The 20,505-nt window shown below is 48.4% G+C and overlaps 1 protein-coding gene across 10 annotated transcripts in view; it reads left to right on the top strand.

Annotated features, from left to right (window-relative positions):
* The window catches only part of CACNA1E (calcium voltage-gated channel subunit alpha1 E), a 158,940-nt gene that overhangs the window by 22,134 nt on the left and 116,301 nt on the right, over positions 1–20,505 (top strand). For all 10 annotated transcript variants that reach the window (XR_013183195.1, XM_077181969.1, XM_077181972.1 and 7 more), the window contains exon 2: positions 7,643–8,057. Coding sequence is in view for 9 of the 10 variants with exons in the window: in XM_077181969.1 (XP_077038084.1) it covers positions 7,669–8,057 (389 nt within the window). In the remaining variant the exon portion in view is untranslated. The remainder of the gene's footprint in view (positions 1–7,642; positions 8,058–20,505) is intronic.

Genomic DNA, 20,505 nt, shown 5'->3' with positions numbered 1-20,505 from the left:
GTGTATACAGTAGAACAATGTAAGTTTAATAATTAATTTGTAAGTTATATAATGATAGAATATAAAAACATGTTCATCCCAAACCCGTGTCAGAATCAGATTTGGGTCTGTCTACCCCTGACACTCAGAGCTCTCAATAAAAGCACCTGCATGTAATCATTCTGTGATTATGTGAACACTAACATTCTCAATCTCTGTGCCTGGCTCTGCCCCTGTGCCAGGCCACACAGCCCCATCTCTCACTGCCACTGCAGCAGGGATGTGCCTGCCCATGCTCTGAGAGCATCCTTGGGCTGGGGTTTGCTGTCTCCTGGCCACAGGGTCCTGCTCCCTGGCAGTCTCTGGCTCTCCATGCTGAGTTCCTTGATGTGCATTTATATAAATAGTTGGTGGTGTTGTTTAAGAGTTGCTGTTAAAGCAGAGGTGAGGTGATTTCATGTTTTGGTTCTCCTAAAGCTGCTCTCCCTGGGATTGATGCTCTGTAGGAGGGCTCTGTGCTCGGGGCTGTGCCACCCAAGGTGAGCCCTCAAACTGGGGGCTCGCTGCCCTTGGAGATGCTCCTGCCTGGGATGGGGCCTGAGCAGCAGCCTGGGCTCAGCTCAGCTTTTCCTGGGCAGCAGAAGTGGTGCTGAGGCCTGGGGAGTGATCTCTGCTGCTGGAGCATCACTGCAGCTGTGACAGCCCTGGCATGGCAGAACAAAAGCTGTTCCCAGACAAAAGGGTTCTCTCACGTCTGCTGCTGAGGCTTCTCCTGGCCTGGAGCAGCTCCTGGGTGTCCTGAGCTCTGCTCTTTCCTCCATCTGATCTTTGCAGGTGTTCCAGGGGTCTTCGTTGTGTTGTTTTGGTGTCGCTGTGGCCCAAAAAAATAGTGTGTAATATACCAGTGGGTGATGAGAAAATGATGTTTTTTGAGCCAAGCGGCCTTTCTTTGATTCTACCATGTTCCTCTGCCCTCAAAACACCAGCACACGTGATGCTGCCTTTCCTGACTCTCCCAATTTGGTACATTTGACCTGATACTTTCATCCACACCTTTTGCTGTGTGTAGGACTAAATCTGTGCAAGAAACCTCTGCCTGTAAACATCTTTCCTCTTTCCTTTCCTTTCCTTTCCTTTCCTTTCCTTTCCTTTCCTTTCCTTTCCTTTCCTTTCCTTTCCTTTCCTTTCCTTTCCTTTCCTTTCCTTTCCTTTCCTTTCCTTTCCTTTCCTTTCCTTCCCTTCCCTTCCCTTCCCTTCCCTTCCCTTCCCTTCCCTTCCCTTCCCTTCCCTTCCCTTCCCTTCCCTTCCCTTTCCCCCTTCCCTTTCCTTTCCCTCTTCCTCTCCTTCCTTCCCACCTCATTTGAACCCCTCTGTTACAGGTGTCCAAATCTCCCAAGCCTGGAATGCAGCCCCAGCTCTCAGTGGGTCCCAGGGATGCTGGGAGCAGCTCTTCCCCAGCAGAACCACTGCAAATCTGCCAGTGCTGGGGGGTTTCATCCCACAAACTTTCCCCAGCATCAAATGACTGAAAATAACCCCCTCCCCAGCTGGCTCTGCTCTGCCGAGCCCCAGATGGGCTGGAGCCCCCCAGATCTGCCCCAGGCAGGGCTCACCCAGCCCAGCATCCATGGCAGTGCCAGGGGAAGTGCACGTGGCAGGAGAGGAAAAGGCCACGAGGATGAATCAGCCTCTCTCACAGCCCATCTGTCTCTGTTTGGAAGGGCCCCACGCTGAAATTCTTCTGAGCTCTGCTTTTCCACCCTGCCTGAGCTCCCCTTCCCCCCTGGAGGTAATTAGCAGGGACTGGTAATTGGCAGCTCAGGGCAAGCAGGCTCGGTGGAGGGCGGCTCTGGAGTGTCACAAGTGTCCCCTGAGCTGGGGGCAGCAGGGCAGCATCCCAGGGAAGGGTGGGACCAGGGCCAGGTCCCAGCCCATGAGCTCCCAGGGGGACCAGCCCTGAGCTCCTGTGGGCTGGTGAAGTGGGGAATCCTTGCCTGACTTGGGGTGTCCCCAAGGTGCTTGGGAGGAGCATCCTAGATGCTCTTGTTAGGAAAATCAATCCACAAACACCAGAGGTTTATGTCCAAAAAGGAGACAGGGGAGTCCTTTTTACTTTATTCCAATAAAGGGAGAGGCCATGGGGCATTCCCCTGGGATCTCTCCAATTTTTGGAGGATGCAGCCTCCTTTTTATCCCAATTTCCCAGCTGCATTTCCCTTCTCTCTTTCCCCATTGGCTGAGGCACTTAAGAGGTTCAGACTTCCTTATACACCTGATACCAGAGATTCCCCTCTAATGTACAACCCACCCTTTTAATTTTTAATTCTTACAGAATTTAGGGATTTTTCTTCCCCATTGTTTCTTTCATCTTTCAATGTCTAATTTTGTTTTATCAGCAAACCTAAAGTTTATTTGTAAAAGCAAATCTCTTTTTCCATTCATCAACCAGTGGAATCCTTCCCATTGTTTCTTTTCTCTCCCAGTGCTGGTTTTATCTCCCAGCAGACCCACAGCTTGTTTGTAAAGACAAATCCCTCATTCCTCTCACTCTCATGCAGATTTATATTATGTGTATATATAGCTAGTACCATACACATTTCTCATACATACATATATTTAACAGCTTCTTGCTCTGATGCTGCTGTCAAAATCATCCTGCAGATCCTCAGGGAAGGCTGCTGAGCCACGTTTGGAGGGCCTGTGGAATACACCACAGCCAGTATTTGTCCATCCTGCCCTCCCTGGGAAGGGATCTCTGCCTCCCTGCTCTCCAGGGCACTGTTGGAGCTCAGCCCTGTGGACCAGCACAGCCTTTAAACCTCTTGCTTTAACTCCAGGCTTTTTGGTAAAAGTTGTTCAGCTAATGGAAGCAAAGAGCTCACCCAGCTTTGCCCTAAGTGCTGAGTGTAGTGATTATGGTAATTCACCTTTCACTTGGCTAAAGGTTTGATTGCTGCCCTTGAAACACAAACACAGCACTGAAAACCCCTACAAGGAATTTCCTCCTCCTGCTGCTGCCAACCTGCTCCTCCCCGTGGCTCTCTATTAGTTAATCAGCTGCCAGAGGGGGGAAAAATGAGCCATGGTGTGAGATCTCTGCTTCTCCTGCCTGCTGGGGTTGAGATGAGATAACAGGGTTGGGTCCCTTGAGGATGCTGTAGGGAGGATCTGTGTGTGCTGCTTCTTTCATCACTTGTGCTCCTGTGCTTGAAAAGCCTTTTCTCACTGGTTTGTGGGGTGAGGATGCTGCTTTTGTGTCCCATTTCAGCCCACAGTGGGGTACCAGGGGCCAGGGCTGGAAGGAAGGAAGGAAGGACACAAGTGCCAATGTTGGTTTTGGTAGCTGAATATCCCCTCTCTAATTCAGTTTGGCCGTTCTCAGTGCCCTGTGGCCATGGTTTTATCCAGATGATTTCTCTGCAGCAAGAGCTAACAGTAATTTTCCTGACTTTTATTGCTTTTAGAATGAAGTTTGGGAGGTGAGAGCTTCTAGAGACTTCACTTTAATGTATTGAAAGCCTGCTTTGTGTCACAGTGCAGTAATTCCTTGGGTCTGTATCAAACACAGACCAGCTGGGCAGTGACATCCCTGTGGCAGGGGCTGGGAAACCACCTGTGGGACTGCAGGGGGGCCAATACAGGTGGATGTGCTGTTTTCCTGTGCTGTTTTTAACCCCTAATTGTCATTAGGGGAGGTGTAAAGTGATTTCCTGCCTGGCTGTCAACAGGGAGCTGTGACAATCTGGGTTTATCCCCAGGAGAGGGCTGGTCTGCAGCTGGAAGGGCTCAGAGGCACTGAAACCTGAAGGGAGCCTACAAGAAAAATGGAGAGGAAATATTTATGAGGGGCTGGAGTGACAGGACAAAGGGGAGTGGCTTCACCCTGACAGAGCAGGTTTAGGTTAGATATTAGGAGAAAATCCTGCCCTGTGAGGCACTGACATAGGTTGTCCAGAGAAGCTGTGGCTGCCCCCTCCCTGGAAGTATCCAAGGTTGGATGGGGCTTGGAACAGCCTGGTCTGGTGGAAAGTGTCCCTGCCTCTGTCAGGGGAGCTGGAACGAGATGGATTTAAAGTTTTTTCCCATCCCAGGCCATTTTGTCACACACACACACACACACAGAGTTCTGTGTTATTAAGAAAATCCAGGCTGGAGGCAGGGCTGCTGGCTGGCTCCTGGTTCTGGCCATGCCTCTTTCCAGCATGGTTCCCTCCAACAGGGGCAGGGCTGGCATTTAAACACCAGAAACCAAATTACATGAGCCAATGTGGTGTTTTTCCCACTAATTCAGATTTTGGGTAAAAATAAAATGTTTGTTTTCAGTGTGTGAGGAGGGGTCCAAAGGCCAGAAGAGGTGCCCTGGTGCCAGCTGCTCTGTACCTGGCATGTGGCATCCCTCATTAGCATGAAACCTTGTCAGCTTCCCTTAACAAAATGTTCTGGCATCCTCCCTTCTCTCCTTGTCACTTCTCCAGAGGGAACGTGGCTTGTTCTGCTGGCAGCATGAGCCCTGTTTGCTTGGGGGAGGCAGAGCTAATTATTTCTGTTTGTTTCCTCCAACTAGCTCAGGGTTTTGTTTGAGGGCTCTGCCTGAGCTTTCCCTCTTGCCCCCCAAGCCTGGGAGTCAGCTGGAGTGGGAGATGCCCTGGGAGGCATCAGGTCTGTGGGGATGCTGGACCTGCCCTGGGGATTTATCCTCATTTGCTCTTGGCTAATTGTCCTCAGGCGTGGCTGAAACCTGGAGTGTTCACGCTTGGTGTGCATGAAATCCTCCTGTCCTTGCCAGGGAAATGTTTAGGGAAGGAACAGGGCTTAATGGCTGTTTGAAATAAAAAAAACATAAAAAACCCAAAACAAACAGAAACCGAACAAAGCTAACCTAACCAAACAAAAAAAAAAGCAAAATAAAAAAGTTCACCAACCACAGGTAAAAGAAAACCAAAAATGCCCCCAAAACCCAAGGAAACCTGGAGTTAAACTTTGAGAGGGGGGGGGTTGAGAATGAGCAGAGCAATATGAAAAGGAAAAGCAGAAGCTGGTGGAAATGAGATATGATGAAGGTGTCCAGAACTGACTTGAAGAAGTAATTAATGCTCCTAAAAAAAGTCGCATGGGTAAGCAAAGTAGTGGAGTGGAGGATCCGTTTATAGCTCTCAGTGGGAGCAGCCAAACTCCTCTTATCAATGTGCTAATTAATTTGCTGAGGCTCTTGCTGGCAGTTGCCTTCTTCCTTCTGGAGAGCTTGCCAAGGGCTGAGTGCCCCTTGGGCTGGACTGCTTTAAATCTGAGGGTGACTTTGGATGCCTTCTATTTACAGGGCATCACCTGAAGGAATGGGATGTTCCCCAGGGCCCCCCATCCCTTCCCCTCATGAGGAATGGCAGGCTTATTTTCACTAGGATTGCTGTTGTCCCCTCAGCTACTGTTAATTTTTCCCCCCCTATATTTAATTTATTTTTTCTTCTGGTGTGGTGCTCCTCTCTCTTTATCCCATCCTCTCTTCTCACCCCTCTGTTTGTTCTGGAGGTGTCTCCAAACAGGAAGGGGTTAAGATGATGATGTGCTCAGTTTGCTGCATGACTGGGGGATTTAAGTCCTCCTCTTCCTTGTTTTCTCCTGCATTAGGGATGGAGTCAGGAAGGGAGCAATGGCCTTGGCTGCCTGCTGCTTTCTCTCAACCCCTTTTTCACCTTCATCATGGGTAAACGCTGGATGGGGAGTTTCTGGGACTGCCAAATCAAAGCCTTTCCTGCACCAGTAAGAGGCTGAACAGAGCTTTTCCAACATGAAAATAAAGCATTGCCCATGGCTCTGGGTGTAGTCTTGGCCATGAGCATCTCCTGTCTGTAGGGCATCCCCTGCTTTGCTTGGCCAAGGAGCACTGCTCCACGTGGTGTTCCTGGCACTGTTCCCCTGCCTTTGGCTCCCTTGTGCAGCTCCCAGCTCAAAGCCAGGCTGGTATTTCACCATCCAGCCTCCTGAAATGCTGCCTGTCCCTAGGGCTGCCTGCCTGCCCCTTGAGTGTGGGGCTGGAGGAGAATCTGGGTGCTCCAGCCAGGAGTGTCCCATAGAGAAAAACCAACCAAATAGAAAGAGCCTGGTGTGGCTTGATCCACATGTCCAAATCCTTCTTCCATCTCATCCAGCTGTGCTGCTCCAGGGAGGGCTGGCTACTGGGTCAGGGAGCTGCAGGTTCAAGAGGTTCAGTTGGGAAGGATAAGGGAGGCAGGAGGTGCTGCCCTGTCGCTCTAGGACATGAAATAAAACGATGTGGACACTGGAACTTTCAAGGTAAAAAGAAGGGAAGTTTAATTTCTGACTTTAACATTTATAGATTTTCAAAAGTGGCAATGGATTGGAGGGTGACAGTGCTACCTCTCCAATGACACTGGGCAAACTAACAGTCTATTAAATTTCTCTTCTTCCAGAAAAAAATGTAGAACAATAATTATTTGCATAAAACTGTATGAGAAAGTTTATTACAAGGATGTAAACATCAGAAAGCTTAGAAGAACTTAGAAGAACAGGACGACACTGCCCCTTGCCCTAACCTTGGGGATCCAGTGATGTGTGTCCTGCTGTGAGAGGGTCTAGCCCCATAAACCAAGGAGAAATGGGACTTTTAGTTCATATGCGAGGAATGGAGAGAATTATGGGGCAAAATCAGCAAACCCCAGTCTGACAAACCAAGGAGAAATGGGACTTTTGATTTATTTGGTGGGAATGGAGGGAATTGTGGGGCAAAACCAGCAAACCCCAGCCCCACAAACCAAGGAGAAATGGTGTCACTATAGGACACGGAATAACGCAATGCACACACTGCTGTTCTCAAGGCAAAAAAAGGGGAGTTTATTTTCTGACTCTAACATTTATTGATTTCCAAAAGTGACAGTGGATTGGAGGGTGAAAGTGCCACCTCTCCAATGACACTGGACAAACCAACAGTCCATCAAATTTCTCCTCCTCCATAAAATAATGCAAACCAATAAGTTATTTACATAAAGTGTGTGGGAAAGTTCGTTACAAGAATGTAAACATCAGAAGGCTTAGAAAATCTTAAAAAATCAGGGTGACAAAACGGGACTTTTGGTTGATGTTGGAGGAATGGAGGGAATCATGGGGCAAAACCAGGAAACCCCAACCAAGGGGAAAAGGGACTTCTGGTTGATGTGGGGCAAAACCAGCAAACCCCAGCCCAACAAACCAAGAGAAACAGGACTTTGGAATGTAGGGGAAATGGAGGAAATTGTGGGGCAAAACTAGCAAACCCCAGCCTGACAAACCAAGAGAAATGGGACTTTTGGTTGATGTGGGACAAAACCAGGAAATCCCAGTCCAACAAACTAATGAGAAACAGGACTTTTGGTTGATGTGGAGGGAATGGAGGGAATCATGGAGCAAAATCAGCAAACCCTAGCCTGACAAACCAAGGAGTAACGGGACTTTTGGTAGATGTGGGGCAAAACCAGCAAACCCCAGCCCAACAAACCAAGGGGAAACGGGCCTTTGGTTGATGTGGGGGGGAATGGAGGGAATCATGGGGCAAAACCAGCAAACCCTAACCAAGGGGAAATGGGCCTTTTGGTTGATGTGGGGGAATGGAAGGAATTGTGGGGCAAAACCAGCAAACCCCTGAGCCTCCCTCTGTGCTGTTCCCTTGCAGAGTGATGAGCCCCAGCAGCAGCAGCCATGCTGGGATTCGGGACGTGCTCCATGGGCGCCCCGGCGAGGGTGGCTGAGCTGGACGCTGCCTCATCCCGCTGCATCCTGGCCCTGCCCGAGGAGGAGACGTGGCGCCAGCACCGCCTGGGGCTGATGCAAAACACCCATTCCTGCAACCTGCTGGAGCCTCAGAGCCTGGCCCAGGCCCTGGTGTCGCGCGCCGCCTCCTTGGACGCGCTGTGCCAGTCGCGCTGCCGCGATGGCGAAGCGGAGCTGGGGCTGGCCCAGCTGGTGGCCGTGAGCCCCGAGGTGATCAAGCGCCGGCGGGGAGGGCTCATCGAGCAGAGGGACATCATCAAGGCCCACGAGGCACACAAGATGCAGAGCACGCCCCAGGCGCGGAGGAAGGAGTGGGAGTAAGTATCAGAGAGCGCCCCGTGGCGTTCGCGTTCTCGGAAAAATTTCCTTCAGCCAGGGTTTTCCTCCTGGGAAGCTGAAAGGCCTCAGAGAAAAGGAAGACAATTCGTGTCTCATTTGCTTCTCCTGTGTTGTGCTCATGTGGAATGTGCTTGGAGATTGTTTACCCACTGGTGATTGTTTCATTGGATTCTCCTGTGAGTCGTTTTGGCTCTTTGGCCAATCAGGGCCAAGCTGTGTTGGGACTCAGGAAAGAGTCACATGTCAGGATCTCTAGCTGGGCAGAGTGACCCCAAGGTGTGTTAGAAAGTCTCTTTTCCCAGCCTCGTGCTTGAAGAAGGAGTCAGGGCTCTTCATTTCTCGGTCTCAAGGTTGTTTATTGTTCCTTATCTATAGAAAATTTTTTCTTGTCCAGCCGAGGTCGGCTCAGCAGGACAGTCCAGGCACTCTGCCTGCCCCCAGGGCAGTGTTATGTCTTTATACTAAAAACTACACGTGCAATATTTACAATTACTTCCCAATACCTATCACCCATGTTAGACAGTGAGCTTCTACTCTAAACCAATCCCAAAGTGCCACCATCACAGCAGAAGATGGAGGCCAAGAAGAAGAAGGAGAAAGGCTGGACACACCCAGTTCCCTCCATCTTGGGCCTCCTGAACCCCCATACCAAAAACCCTAAAATCTACTTTTCCACCCCGTGATAACTTCACTAATATTCTACTTAAGCTGTCGTGGCTTGCTGATCTTCATACAAGGTTGGTCATTTGCTCCATGGGTCATAATCAAACCCACAGGGGCATTCTGGGCTCTGTGCCAGGGTCTCTGAGCCCCCTGGCAGGGGTCTGGGCTGCTCAGGACAGACAGAGGGATGTCCTGGGTCCTGACAGTCACGAGTTTTCATTACTATCTTTTTAGCATTCTGTAAGTATGCCTTCTGTATTCTTTAGTATAGTTCAGTATAGTATTCTTTAATATAATATAGTATCATAGAATGATAAATTAACCTTCTAAAAACATCAAGTCAGATGCATCATTCCTGCCTTCATCAGGGCATCCCTACAAATGCAATAGCCCCCAGCCCAGGTGGGCAGCTGGGGGAACTGGGAGCATTCCCTGTCCTGTGTGGGGCTGCTGGGAGGGTCTGGGGGTGTCCTCTTGGCTCTCTGTGGGGCAGTCAGGGCCAGCTGGGCTCCATCTCCTGCCACCCTCTGAGCTGGAGGGTGGCATCCCATAGGAATGGTGTGTCCCCAGATTGTGGGGTGGCAGGAAAAAGTTGGAAGCTCTCTGTTTAGGAAGTCCTCCAGGCAGTTTCTCTTGGCTGTATCTGGGTATTTAGATAATGTTTGGGGCTGTTGCCTTTCTGCTTTTGCTGTGGCTTGACCCAGCTGTGAGGGCTTTATCTGTAGACTCTATAGATATGGTGGTTGGGGACATTTTTTGTGGGGTTTGGAAGTGCTGAGCTAATGGTTGGACTTGATCTTAGAGGATTTTTCCATGATTTGTATTCAATTCTAAAAAGTGCCCAAGACTTCCTGAATCAGAGCAAGCTGGGACATTAACAAACTTGAGAAAACAAGAGCTAGAACCCACAGCTTATTTTATTATTTTCCTTTAATTAACTTATTGTATTATTGTGTTATTTTCCTTTAATCAACTTATTCTCATGGTCTGCCTTGGTGCTGTGAGAAACGCCCAGCTCCAAGTCCTGGATTGGCCTCTCTCACCCCACACTCCCCGTGTGACAAGGCTGTGGCCACATGCTTCAGTCCCACATTGAAATAACATCATATAACTAAAAAAAAAAAAAAAAAAAAAAAAAAAAAAAAAAAAAATATATATATATATATATATATATATATATATATATATATATATATAAATATATATATATTTATAATATAATAATATAAATAAAACCTTCCCCTCCCTGTGCCTGCCCAGCAATCAGCAAGACTGCCTGGGATAAGCTGTTGCAGCACATCTTCCTCCACTATCACTGGTCTGGAGCAGTTCCCTGCCTCCAGAAGCTGATTTGGGGAATAATGTTTAATAAAACACCCAAAGGAGATAGGAGCCCCCGAATTAATTAGATGTGGCACGTTGCTTTGGCAGGATCTAGGTCAGTGCTCTGCTTGTGTGAGGCTGGTAGGGTTTCCTTGGGATGGTTTCCATGATAAAACCACTTGTGATAAGGCTGAGGCTGCTCCTGCTTTTTTTGGAGAGCAGCCCATGGCTGAGGCTGGGCTCTCCCTGGCCCTGCTCATCCCTTGGTGCCCAGGGAACCTCCTGGCTTTGCAGGGAAATAATAAATTGCCATCTGGGCTCGGCAGGTGCTCGGTGCCTCGTTATCTTTGGCAGCCCCCTGAGGGTGCCAGATGAATAAATCATGGCGGGGCAGGAAGCAGAGGGGTGGCCTCGTTAATTGTCAGCTCGCTAATTAGCGGCCTGCAGCTCCACAGCTCTGCTTGGTGGCAGGGACGTGGAGCTGGAGCTCTTCCTGCCCCTGCTGGTGGGATGTGCCCACCTTTGGCTGCCCTCAGTTGCTCCATCCAGCAACACAATATTTTAAAAAGAGGCCCCAAAAGCCCAATATTTCTGTTTTTAACCCAGAGCCAAGTGCTGCCATCCCAATGTGGTTTAAGAGGATGTTTCCCCAGGCTGGAAGGGTCCTGGCTTTGCATTTCCCAGCTCCTGGGTGATTTGGTTTGTCATTTCATCCTGCTTTGTGATGGTTTTCTGGAAGTCTGTGATGCTGGGGAGGACAATGGGCTCTGGCCCTTGGGCTTTGCAGCCCCCATGTCCCAAAGAGCCCCACTCCCTGTCTCTGCCAGGCATCTTCCTGGGATGCTGGTGTTAGGAAAATCAATCCACAAACACCAGAGGTTTATGTCCAAAAAGGAGACAGGGGAGTCCTTTCTTGCTTTATTCCAATAAAGGGAGAGGCCATGGGGCATTCCCCTGGGATCTCTCCAATTTTTGGAGCACACAGCCTCCTTTTTATCCCAATTTCCCAGCTGCATTTCCCTTCTCTCTTTCCCCATTGGCTGAGGTACTTGAGAGGTTCAGACTTCCTGATACACCTGATATCAGAGATTCCCCTCTAATGTACAACCCACCCTTTTAATTTTTAATTCTTATGGAATTTAGGGGGTTTTCCCCATTGGCTGAGGTACTTGAGAGGTTCAGACTTCCCAAAACACCTGATACCAGAGATTTCCCTCTAATGTACAACCCTCCCTTTTCATTTTTAATTCTTACAGAATTTAGGGGTTTTTCTTCCCCATTGTTTCTTTCATCTTTCAATGTCTAATTTTGTTTATCAGCAAACCTAAAGTTTATTTGTAAAAGCAAATCTCTTTTCCCATTCATCAATCAGTGGAATCCTTCCCATTGTTTCCCATTTCTCTCCCAGTGCTGGTTTTATCTCCCAGCAGACCCACAGCTTGTTTGTAAAGACAAATCCACTATTCCTCTCGTTAGTGAGCACCAAGGGGCTTCTTCTGTTCCTTTCCCAGATTTCTGTGCCCTGCTACCCCACCAACCCACAAAAACCACGTGCCAGAGGGTTCTGCTTTAACATCAGACTCAAACACCAGGAGGAGAGGGACTTCTGGTGAAGCAGGATGAAGGAGAATGGCTTTAAACTGGAAGTGAGTGGGTTTAAGGTTAAGAATTCTCGACTGTGAGGGTGGGGAGACCCACCACAGGTTGCCCAGAGCAGCTGTGGCTGCCCCTGGATCCCTGGCAGTGTCCAAGGCCAGGTTGGATGGGGCTTGGAGCACCCTGGTCAGGTGGAAGGTGGCAGGGAGGCTCTAACAAGATGATCCTTAAGGTCCCTTCCAATCCCAACCATTCTATCCTTCTGGGACCAGCCATCAGTGCTCTCCCCAAAAGCTTTGCCAAAGCCCAGGCAGGTGTGCAGAGCCAGCAACCCCAGCACCAGAGATGTTTTCTGGGAGTAGATGGATGCCCTATGGGTGAGAAAAAAAAGCAAATTGATTTCCTTATGAGTAATTTTATTAGTAATAATGCAATTTCCCTGTGATTTCATTTTCCAAAGGGCCCATCTCACCTGCCTTGGATCACCCTGGAGGCTTTCACTCGGGCACTCTGGCTCTGGTTTGCAGTGAGGGGGGTATGGGAGCTACTCTCCCATAGCTCCAGAGTGATGGAGGGCATCAAATGGGACATGGGAGACATGGAAAATGTCAGAGCAGCTGCAGCCTGTGGCTGGGGGGTCTGCAGGGTGCTGGGCACAGCCAGAGATGCTGCATGAGCCCTCTGCTCCCCTGTCCTTGCAGGTTGGCACTGCTGGGGTGTAGCCAGGTGTGGTTGAGCTGCTCTAAGGGTAGTGAAGAAAGGCTCTTTCTTTGTGCTCACCAGCGTTGGCAGGTCTGACCCTCACTAAACCTCTGCTGCTTTTTTTTGCCAGGGGAACAATTCCACAAGTAGAATGGGAATAGGAAGGGTAAAATGATGTTTTCTAGGTTTTTTTTATTTTTTTTTTTCCAAGAGTAAACCAAGGCAGAGAACAGAAAACACCAAGAGCCTGTGGAGCAGTGGCTCTGGGGGAGGATTAACTTTATGGTGAAAAATGAATGTACCAGCCCACCTTGTTCATGTCTGAGGGGCTCCAGCCCAGGGCAGACACTAAACCCCATTTTTCCAGGGTGCCAGCCTGCTGCCTTGCCCTCCATCCCTGTCCTCACACACTGGGCTCAGGGGTGGAGGCACCTGGAGAGATCTGCAGTGCTCCAAGGTGGAATCAGTGCTGTGTTTGCTCTGGATGCCTGGCAGCATCCTTTGGGTAGTGTTGGGCTTAGAGACAGCTCAGAAGAAAAGCTCCTCATCAAAACAAGCAAACAGGGAACCTCCTGTGGCTTCTCCAGGAGGAGCAGCTGCTTCCTCAGCTGATGGTGAGGACAGGCAGAGCCACGCAGGGAGCACATCCCAGAAAGGCTTCAGGCTGAATTTGAAGCACACAGGACCCAACCCTGCTTTGCATGGCTGAAACTCACGTGTGCATGGGGATTTGTTTAGCTTGGCTTGTGCAGTTTGGGGAATGCAAGCTGTGCTCTCGTTTTGGGATGTGTTTACAGCCAGGATGGATGGAAAAGGTGCATGGAAAAGCCTGATTCCAGGCAGGTGTTGGGCAGGGAATGGAGGAGGCTGGGGGGAAGCAGCAGACCCGTGGCACAGTGAAGGTGGGATGCTGTAATTCAGCCTTTGAGCTGGATTACAGCATGAGCAATTCCAGCATTGCACATGAGCAAAAGGATGGTGCCCAGAGGGACCTGGACAGGAGTGGGCCCACCTGAACCTCATGAAGTTCAACAAGGGCAAGGTGCTGCAGGTGGATCAGGGCAATCCCCAGTATCAATAGAGAGTGGGGAATCAATGGATTGAGATCAGTCCTTCAGAGGAGGAGATGGGAATGCTGGTGGATGAAAAGTTGGACGTGGTCCAGCAGTGTGCACTCACAGGTCAGAAAGCCAATCATATCCTGGGCTGTATAAAAAGAAGTGTGACCAGCAGGTGATTCTTCCCTGATATTTACAGCCAGGATGCATGGAAAAGGTGCATGGAAAAGCCTGATTCCAGGCAGGTGTTGGGCAGGGAATGGAGGAGGCTGGGGGGAAGCAGCAGACCTGTGGCACAGTGAAGGTGGATGCTGTAATTCAGCCTTTGAGCACCAAGGTACCAGCAATGAGGAGAGATGGGGGAGACTTGGAGGTGTCAAAGAATCCAATTTTACTGTGGAGTACAACTGCTTTTATACTTATTCTAGGAACACTAGTAATGTTTTACTACAGTGATTGGGTTAAAGATCACATAAACAAACTTATACATTTTAAACATCTCTTGCTTGCAGAATGTAATTTTCTTTTTCTGGTAAACCCGTCTGATTGAATCTTCCTGCAATCTTGATTTAATCCTCAAAGTTCTGTTTGCTCTTGCCAAGGCATCCTGTTATCAAATCTCTTAAGCTAGCCAGGTCCAAAATCCATCATGTGTCTTGTGTGTCCCAATATCCCAACCCTGAGTGAGGTGGAGGGTCTGAGTGTCCTGTGAGAAGCAAAGCCCTCTGCCCTCAGCACAGTGACCCCAGAGGAAAATGTAAATAAAAGCGATGTCCTGCCCTGCACCATCTCAATTCACGTCTCTGGCGCTGTGAATTTGTGACATCTCCTTTTTTTGGGAGCCTGGGGAGCTGCCAGGAGAAGGAGCCCCAGGAAATGCCTGCTGCAGGGAGCTTTGAGGGGAGCTGCTCCAGCTCTGCCTCCGTGTGGATGGATGGGAGGCAGGAGAGAACAGAACAGGCTGCAGACACACGGGGTGCTGCTCACAGATCTCACTGGCTTCTTGTGACTTGGCAGCCTCTGTCTGGTTCTGTGCACACTCTGCATCCCAGATCACAAATGAAGCCGAGGTTTGTTTTTTTTTTCCCCCTTACATCCTTAATTTTTTTAAAATTTCTTTTTGCTGAATGAGACAAAGGGCCCTTTTGGTGTGTACTGGGCTGCCAGTTCCATTGCTGTCTCCCAGCATATTCCCCAGCACTGCTGATTCTTTTGCTCTTTTTCTCTGCCAAGGTTGGGATTAAATGCATGAGATGGTATTTCTTGTTCAGACTCAGATGTTTGTTAGTTCTTATCTATGTTACAGTCCCACAAACTGTGACTTCTACACTACTTAAAAAAGGTAAAAATGGAGCCCTACCTCTCTCTACAAGGCCTTTCAAGGATAAACTGTCCAATTAAGAAATGACACCTGAATTATTCTTACTTTTAACCCAATAACCAACCACCCATGCCCCACAATGTGGACTTTTTTATCCAATTACACAAAATCACCCAAACCCATGGAGAAGAAGGCGAAGAAGGACCAGCCTCTGCCCTAAAACCTCCATCTTGCTTTATATATATTTCTATATTCTAAAACCTTAAACTCTGAGTTTTCCACCCTGTGATATTACACACTTCTATTCAAGCTCCAGATCTATAATCTCAGTTCTATCATTCCATTTTGGAAGCCTTCTATAATTCCATTTTGGAAGATCAATGCAGTGAGTGTTCTCTTGGGGGTCAGTGTCTGTTAGTGCAGAAAGTCTCAAACTCTCAGTGAGCCAGGGTTCCAGCACAGCCCCCCCTGGGTCTGTCCTTCCCCACCATGTGCTCCTCCCCAGCTGTCTGCTGCCATCACCCCAGGACATTGGGAGGGCTGGGAAATGGGGTTGGGGCAGGGGCTCTGGGGGCTCTGCAGGCCAAAGCCCTGAGATCTCAGTGGCTGCTGATGCTGGGAATTCCATACCTGGGACATCCTTCCCATACCTGGGACATCCTTCCTCTAGATCCACTCATGCTTCCAAATCTTCCACAACCCCCTGCAAAGCAATTAACCTCTCTGGGCCTAACGAGTGTCTCTTTGTTCACGTGGCTCTGCCTGTTTATGTTTCCCCCTGCACGAGGAGCAGTGCAGGCAGTGAAAAGGACTCTGGTTGTGCTAAACCTGGCACAAATGGGTGCCCTGAAATGTGGCTTTTGTCATGACACCTTGCCTTGAGCAACAGAGTAACATCTCTCCAAAAGGTGCCTGCCCTGAACCTCCTGTAAGAGCCAAAATGAGGGATGTGGGACTCCAGGGGCTCTCCAAAATGCAGTTTATTACATCCAAGGTGTTATAGCAGTGCAGGGTGGTGGGTGACAGAGCTGTGCCCACAGCTGTCAGCTCCAGCTGCAGGCAGCCCTGCAGACCCTTAGTTTAGGTTACAATGCATTATAGACTTTTCTTTGCTGAGCATCTTAATACAGCAGAACCAATCTATACCTTAACTTTTATCTATAGCCTATCATAACTGCTATAATTACCATATCCATGTTACTATTCTCCAATCACTCAAAGTTAGTACATTACAGTTTAAGCTGGAAGTTGTTTTTCAGTTTCTTGCAGTAGAAAATTCTGAGACCTTTTTTCTACTTGCAGCATTTGCTGCCTTGTTTGCCTGTGCTCTCTTTCTGCTTGGTAAAAACATCTTCTTGTTTGGGGTGGGTTTATCCTTTGCTCTAAGTCATAAAAACCCCTTCTAACTAACACACCCTTTGCCTCCTTGGTTATCCAGTGAGACTGGCTCAGCAATTCTTTTCTTCTATATCAAAACTTGCTTTCATTTCTATTCCTTCTTCAGACTCTACATTTAAAAATCTTTCTGCCAAGCACACATATCTGTGAGACTTTCTTGTCAAACTTTCATCCTTCCCAACAACCTCCCTGTGCTCTCCCTGCTTCCCTTCAGTGCAGATCAAGGTTTGCATCCTGGGGAGGGATTTTCTGGGTTTTCTGTGGTTGAGATGATCTCCAAGTATCAGAAAGTCTTTTTTTCCCAGCCCCACAACCAAAGAAGAAGTCGAGATTCCTCACTTCTGCTTCTCAAGGTTGTTTATTTTCTCTTATCTGTTCCATTCTTTCTCTGACCTGCTGAGATCTGTCCAGCAGGTCAGGTTGTGGCACAGTCCCTGCCCCTGGGGTGGTGTTAACTTTTTATATAAGAACTACGTGTACTTAATTTACAATAATTTTCCAATACCCATCACCTATGTTAGACAGTCTGTCTCTACTCTAAACCAATCCAAAAGTGTCACCATCACAGTAGAAGATGGAGGACCAGAGGAAGGAGAAGAAGGACAGGACACACCCAGATTCCTCCATTTTGCCTCTTGAACCCCCATTCTCAATCCCCAAAATTCTACTTTTTCACCCTGTGATAAATTCACTATCATTCTACTCAAACTCTTGTGCCTTGTAAATCTTCACACAAATTTGGTAATTGTTTCCAAGGGCTAAAATCAAAGGCACAGGTGTGTTTGACTCCGTGCCAAGGTCTCTGAGCCCCCTGCCAGGGTCTGGAATCACCCAGGGCAGCCAGAGGAATGTCCTGGCTTCTGACAGAGTTTGTTTTTCTGACCTGGCATGAACTCGAGTTCCACTGAATATCCTGGCAACGGTGTGGAAATAGCAGCATCCTTCACCCAGTTTCCTCAAAGCCTGGGTTTCTGGCACACCCTGCAGGAATTCCCTGAGCTAATTCCAGTGACTGCAGTGCCTCCCAAGGGCTGCCAGAGGGGTGGGCACTCGAGGAGGGTCCAAGCCCAGTGAATGTCACCGTGATATTTTCTGAAAAATCCCTTGGCCAGGATTTCTTCTCCTGGGAAGCTTCAGCTTTTCTCTATTTTGCTGTTCTGAAATGTGGTCTGGAGATTGTCTATCCAAACACGTGAATTGTTTTTAATTAATGACCAATCACCATCAGCTGTGTCAGGCTCTGAGGAGTCAGAGCTTTCATTATCATTCTTGTTTAGCTTTTTGATGTATCCTTTCTCTTTCTTTTGTATAGTTTTAGTATAGCATGATATGATATAATATAATGTAATATAATATAATATAATATAATATAATATAATATAATATAATATAATATAATATAATATAATATAATATAATATAATATAATATAATATAATATAATATAATATAATATAATATAATATAATATATCAGCCTTCTGAGAACTTAGATTCTCATCTCTCACCTCGTCCTGGGGACCCTCACAAACACCACAAGTGCAGGCTCAGAAGTGGTTCCAGGGAGCTTCTCAGGAGCTGAGCATGGAAGGACAAGGTAATTCCCAGGAGATGCTTTACAGAAGGCATTATTTAATATTTCTACAGAGAGGGGAGACAGGAGTCCCACCAGCAGAACACAATCATTAAATATGGAATGGAAAGAGTTTTAGACTAATATGGACCAATATGAATAAAAGAGAACACAGTGATTGCTTTGTTTTTGATGAAGCCACAAGTTGTTGCAAGCAAAACAGAATCTCCTAAAACCATAATATGTTTTTTATCCCCTATTCAGTTTCTCCAGTAAATTTCTCATGTTGTTGTTTTCATTGCAGTGCTATGTTTTATTATGCCATTGAGTTAATTAAGACCATTCTTCTGTTAAGATTGATTCCTGTTAAGGCTGATTGTTCTTAAGTTTATTCAGAAATAATGCAGGCTCAGAAGTGGTTCCAGGGAGCTCCTCAGGTGGTTCCCAGGAGATGCCTTCACTCAGGAGCTGCTGCCTTGTGTTTTTCCACTGCATCCTGGCAGCTCCTGCTTCCCTCACTGGAATCTCAGCTGCAGCTGTTGGAGAAGCTTTGGTAGCACCTCAAGCTCTGGTCTGTGCTTTCCAGGAACCAGCCTGTGGAAGGAGCTTCCCCCTTGGCCTGGGGCTGGCTCAGAAACACAGAATTATTATGGGGCAGTGAAGTGGCAAAGAGCCTCAGGCAGGGTCACCTAGAGCAGGCTCCAATGTCCTCCAGATTTCTCCCAGCAGAATATCCAGGTGGGTTTTGAGGGTCTCTAAACATGGAGAGTCCACAGCAGTGATCGTGTTCACAGGGGTCTGAGGATGAGGGAAGAGATGAGGATCTGACTCCATGTTTCACAAGGCTGATTTATTATTTTATGATATGTATTATATTAAAACTATACTAAAAGAATAGCAGAAAGGATTTCATCAGAAGGCTGGCTAAGAATAGAAAAAGAAAGAATGATAACAAAGGTTTGTGGCTCGGACAGAGAGTCTGAGCCAGCTGGGCTGTGATTGGCCAATAATTAGAAACATCCACATGAACCCAATCCCAGATGCACCTGTTGCATTCCACAGCAGCAGATAACCATTGGTTACATTTTGTTCCTGAGGCCTCTCAGCTTCTCAGGAGGAAAAATCCCAAGGAAAGGATTTTCCATAAAACCATGTCTGTGACACAGAGCCTCTCTGGGGAGCTTGTCCCAAATGCTTCGTTTCCTTCACAGTGAAAAAGTTCATTCCTCTGTGGAGGCAGAGTTTGTTTTATGGCAGTTTGTGCCTGTTGCCTGAAGTCCAGCCCCTGGAGGAGCTTTGCCTCTTCTCCCCCTCTGTGCATGGATCAGATCCTCTGTTTGGAGCTCTTCCAGCCAGGCTGAGCAGCCCCAGCTCTGCCAGCTCCTGTCCTTCTGTCACCTTGGCTGGAGCTGCTCCAGGAGCCCATGTCCCCTGTCCTGTGGGGCACAGCACTCTGGATGTGTCACTAGGGCTAAATGAAGGGCACAGGCCACCTCCTCGACCCACTGGCTTTGCCTGACACACCCCAGGGAGCTGCTGGCTCATCCTCTATAAGAGCACAGTGCTGGTGGCCAGCAGGTCCCTTGGGACCTGTCCTTGGCACTGGTGAGGGCACACCCTGAGTGCTGTGTCCCCTCACTTTGGGAAGGATGTTGAGATGTTGGAGCACATCCAGAGGGGGCAACGAGGCTGGGAACACAAACCCTGTGAGGAACCACTGATGGAACTGGGGGTGCTCAGCCTGGAGAAAAGGAGACTCAGGGCTGCCCTCATCACTCTCACAGCTCCTGAAAGGTGCCTGGGCTCAGCTGGGGCTGGGCTCTTTCTCCAGCAGCACTGACACAACCAGAGCACACAGCCTCAAGCTGCACCAAGGGAAATACAGGCTGGATATCAGGATAAAGTTTTTCACAGAAAGGGTGATAAAGTTCTGGAATGGCTGCCCAGGGAGGAGGTGGAGTCCCCATCCCTGGGTGTGTTTAACAAAGCCTGGATGTGGCACTGGGTGCCAGGGTTCAGTTGAGGTGTTGGGGCTGGGTTGGACTCGATGATCTTGGAGGTCTCTCCCAACCCAGTGATTCTGTGATTTCTGTGATTTCTGTGATTCTGTTGATTCTGTGGGGCTCTCCCTGCCCAGCCCCTTCCCAGCCAGCACAGACAGGTTTGTTCTTCCCCCAGTGCAGGGTTTGGTGTTTGCAGCTCCAGGCTGCTGGAGTCCCTCTGGATGGCAGCACAGCTTCAGCACTGCCTGGTTTTTAGCATCTCCCTGCACTGGCAGCGCGTGATTCGCTGCAGCACCCACACTTCTGATATTTCCTGCTCATTTTCATCCTCATCCTTCCCCTCCCCCGGAATAATTCAGCCTCTTCCCCTCTCCCAGGCAGTCCCCAGCTGTCCCTGTGTGATTCTGATGGGAGGCTGGCTGCTGTTTGTGACAGAGGCGTTTTCCAGCTTCTCCAGTTTGTAGGGTTAATGTTATTTACTACTCTCAATTTCTCCAGTGTAGTACCTGCCTTGCCCCTCCCACCTCCCACACTGTTTGTATTTCAGGGATAACAGAGTAATAGGTTAATTCAGGGACCTCAGTAGGTATCTAGTTTGATCAGACAATCACTTATTTTTCATTTAACTCGACATTTTCCATTTTAAAATACAGAGGATGGTTTGCTGGGCACTCCCAAAATGGCATTTTCTCTACTGAGGGTGGTGAGGCCCTGGCACAGAGAAGTTGTGGATGTCCCATCCCTACAAGTGTCCAAAGCCAGGCTGGATGGGGCTTGGAGCATCCTGGTC

The sequence above is a fragment of the Agelaius phoeniceus genome, chromosome 8 (genome assembly GCF_051311805.1).
Source record: "Agelaius phoeniceus isolate bAgePho1 chromosome 8, bAgePho1.hap1, whole genome shotgun sequence".
Taxonomy (NCBI): domain Eukaryota; kingdom Metazoa; phylum Chordata; class Aves; order Passeriformes; family Icteridae; genus Agelaius; species Agelaius phoeniceus.
Note: the sequence above shows the minus strand (reverse complement) of the source record. Positions and strands in the feature narration are given on the sequence as shown.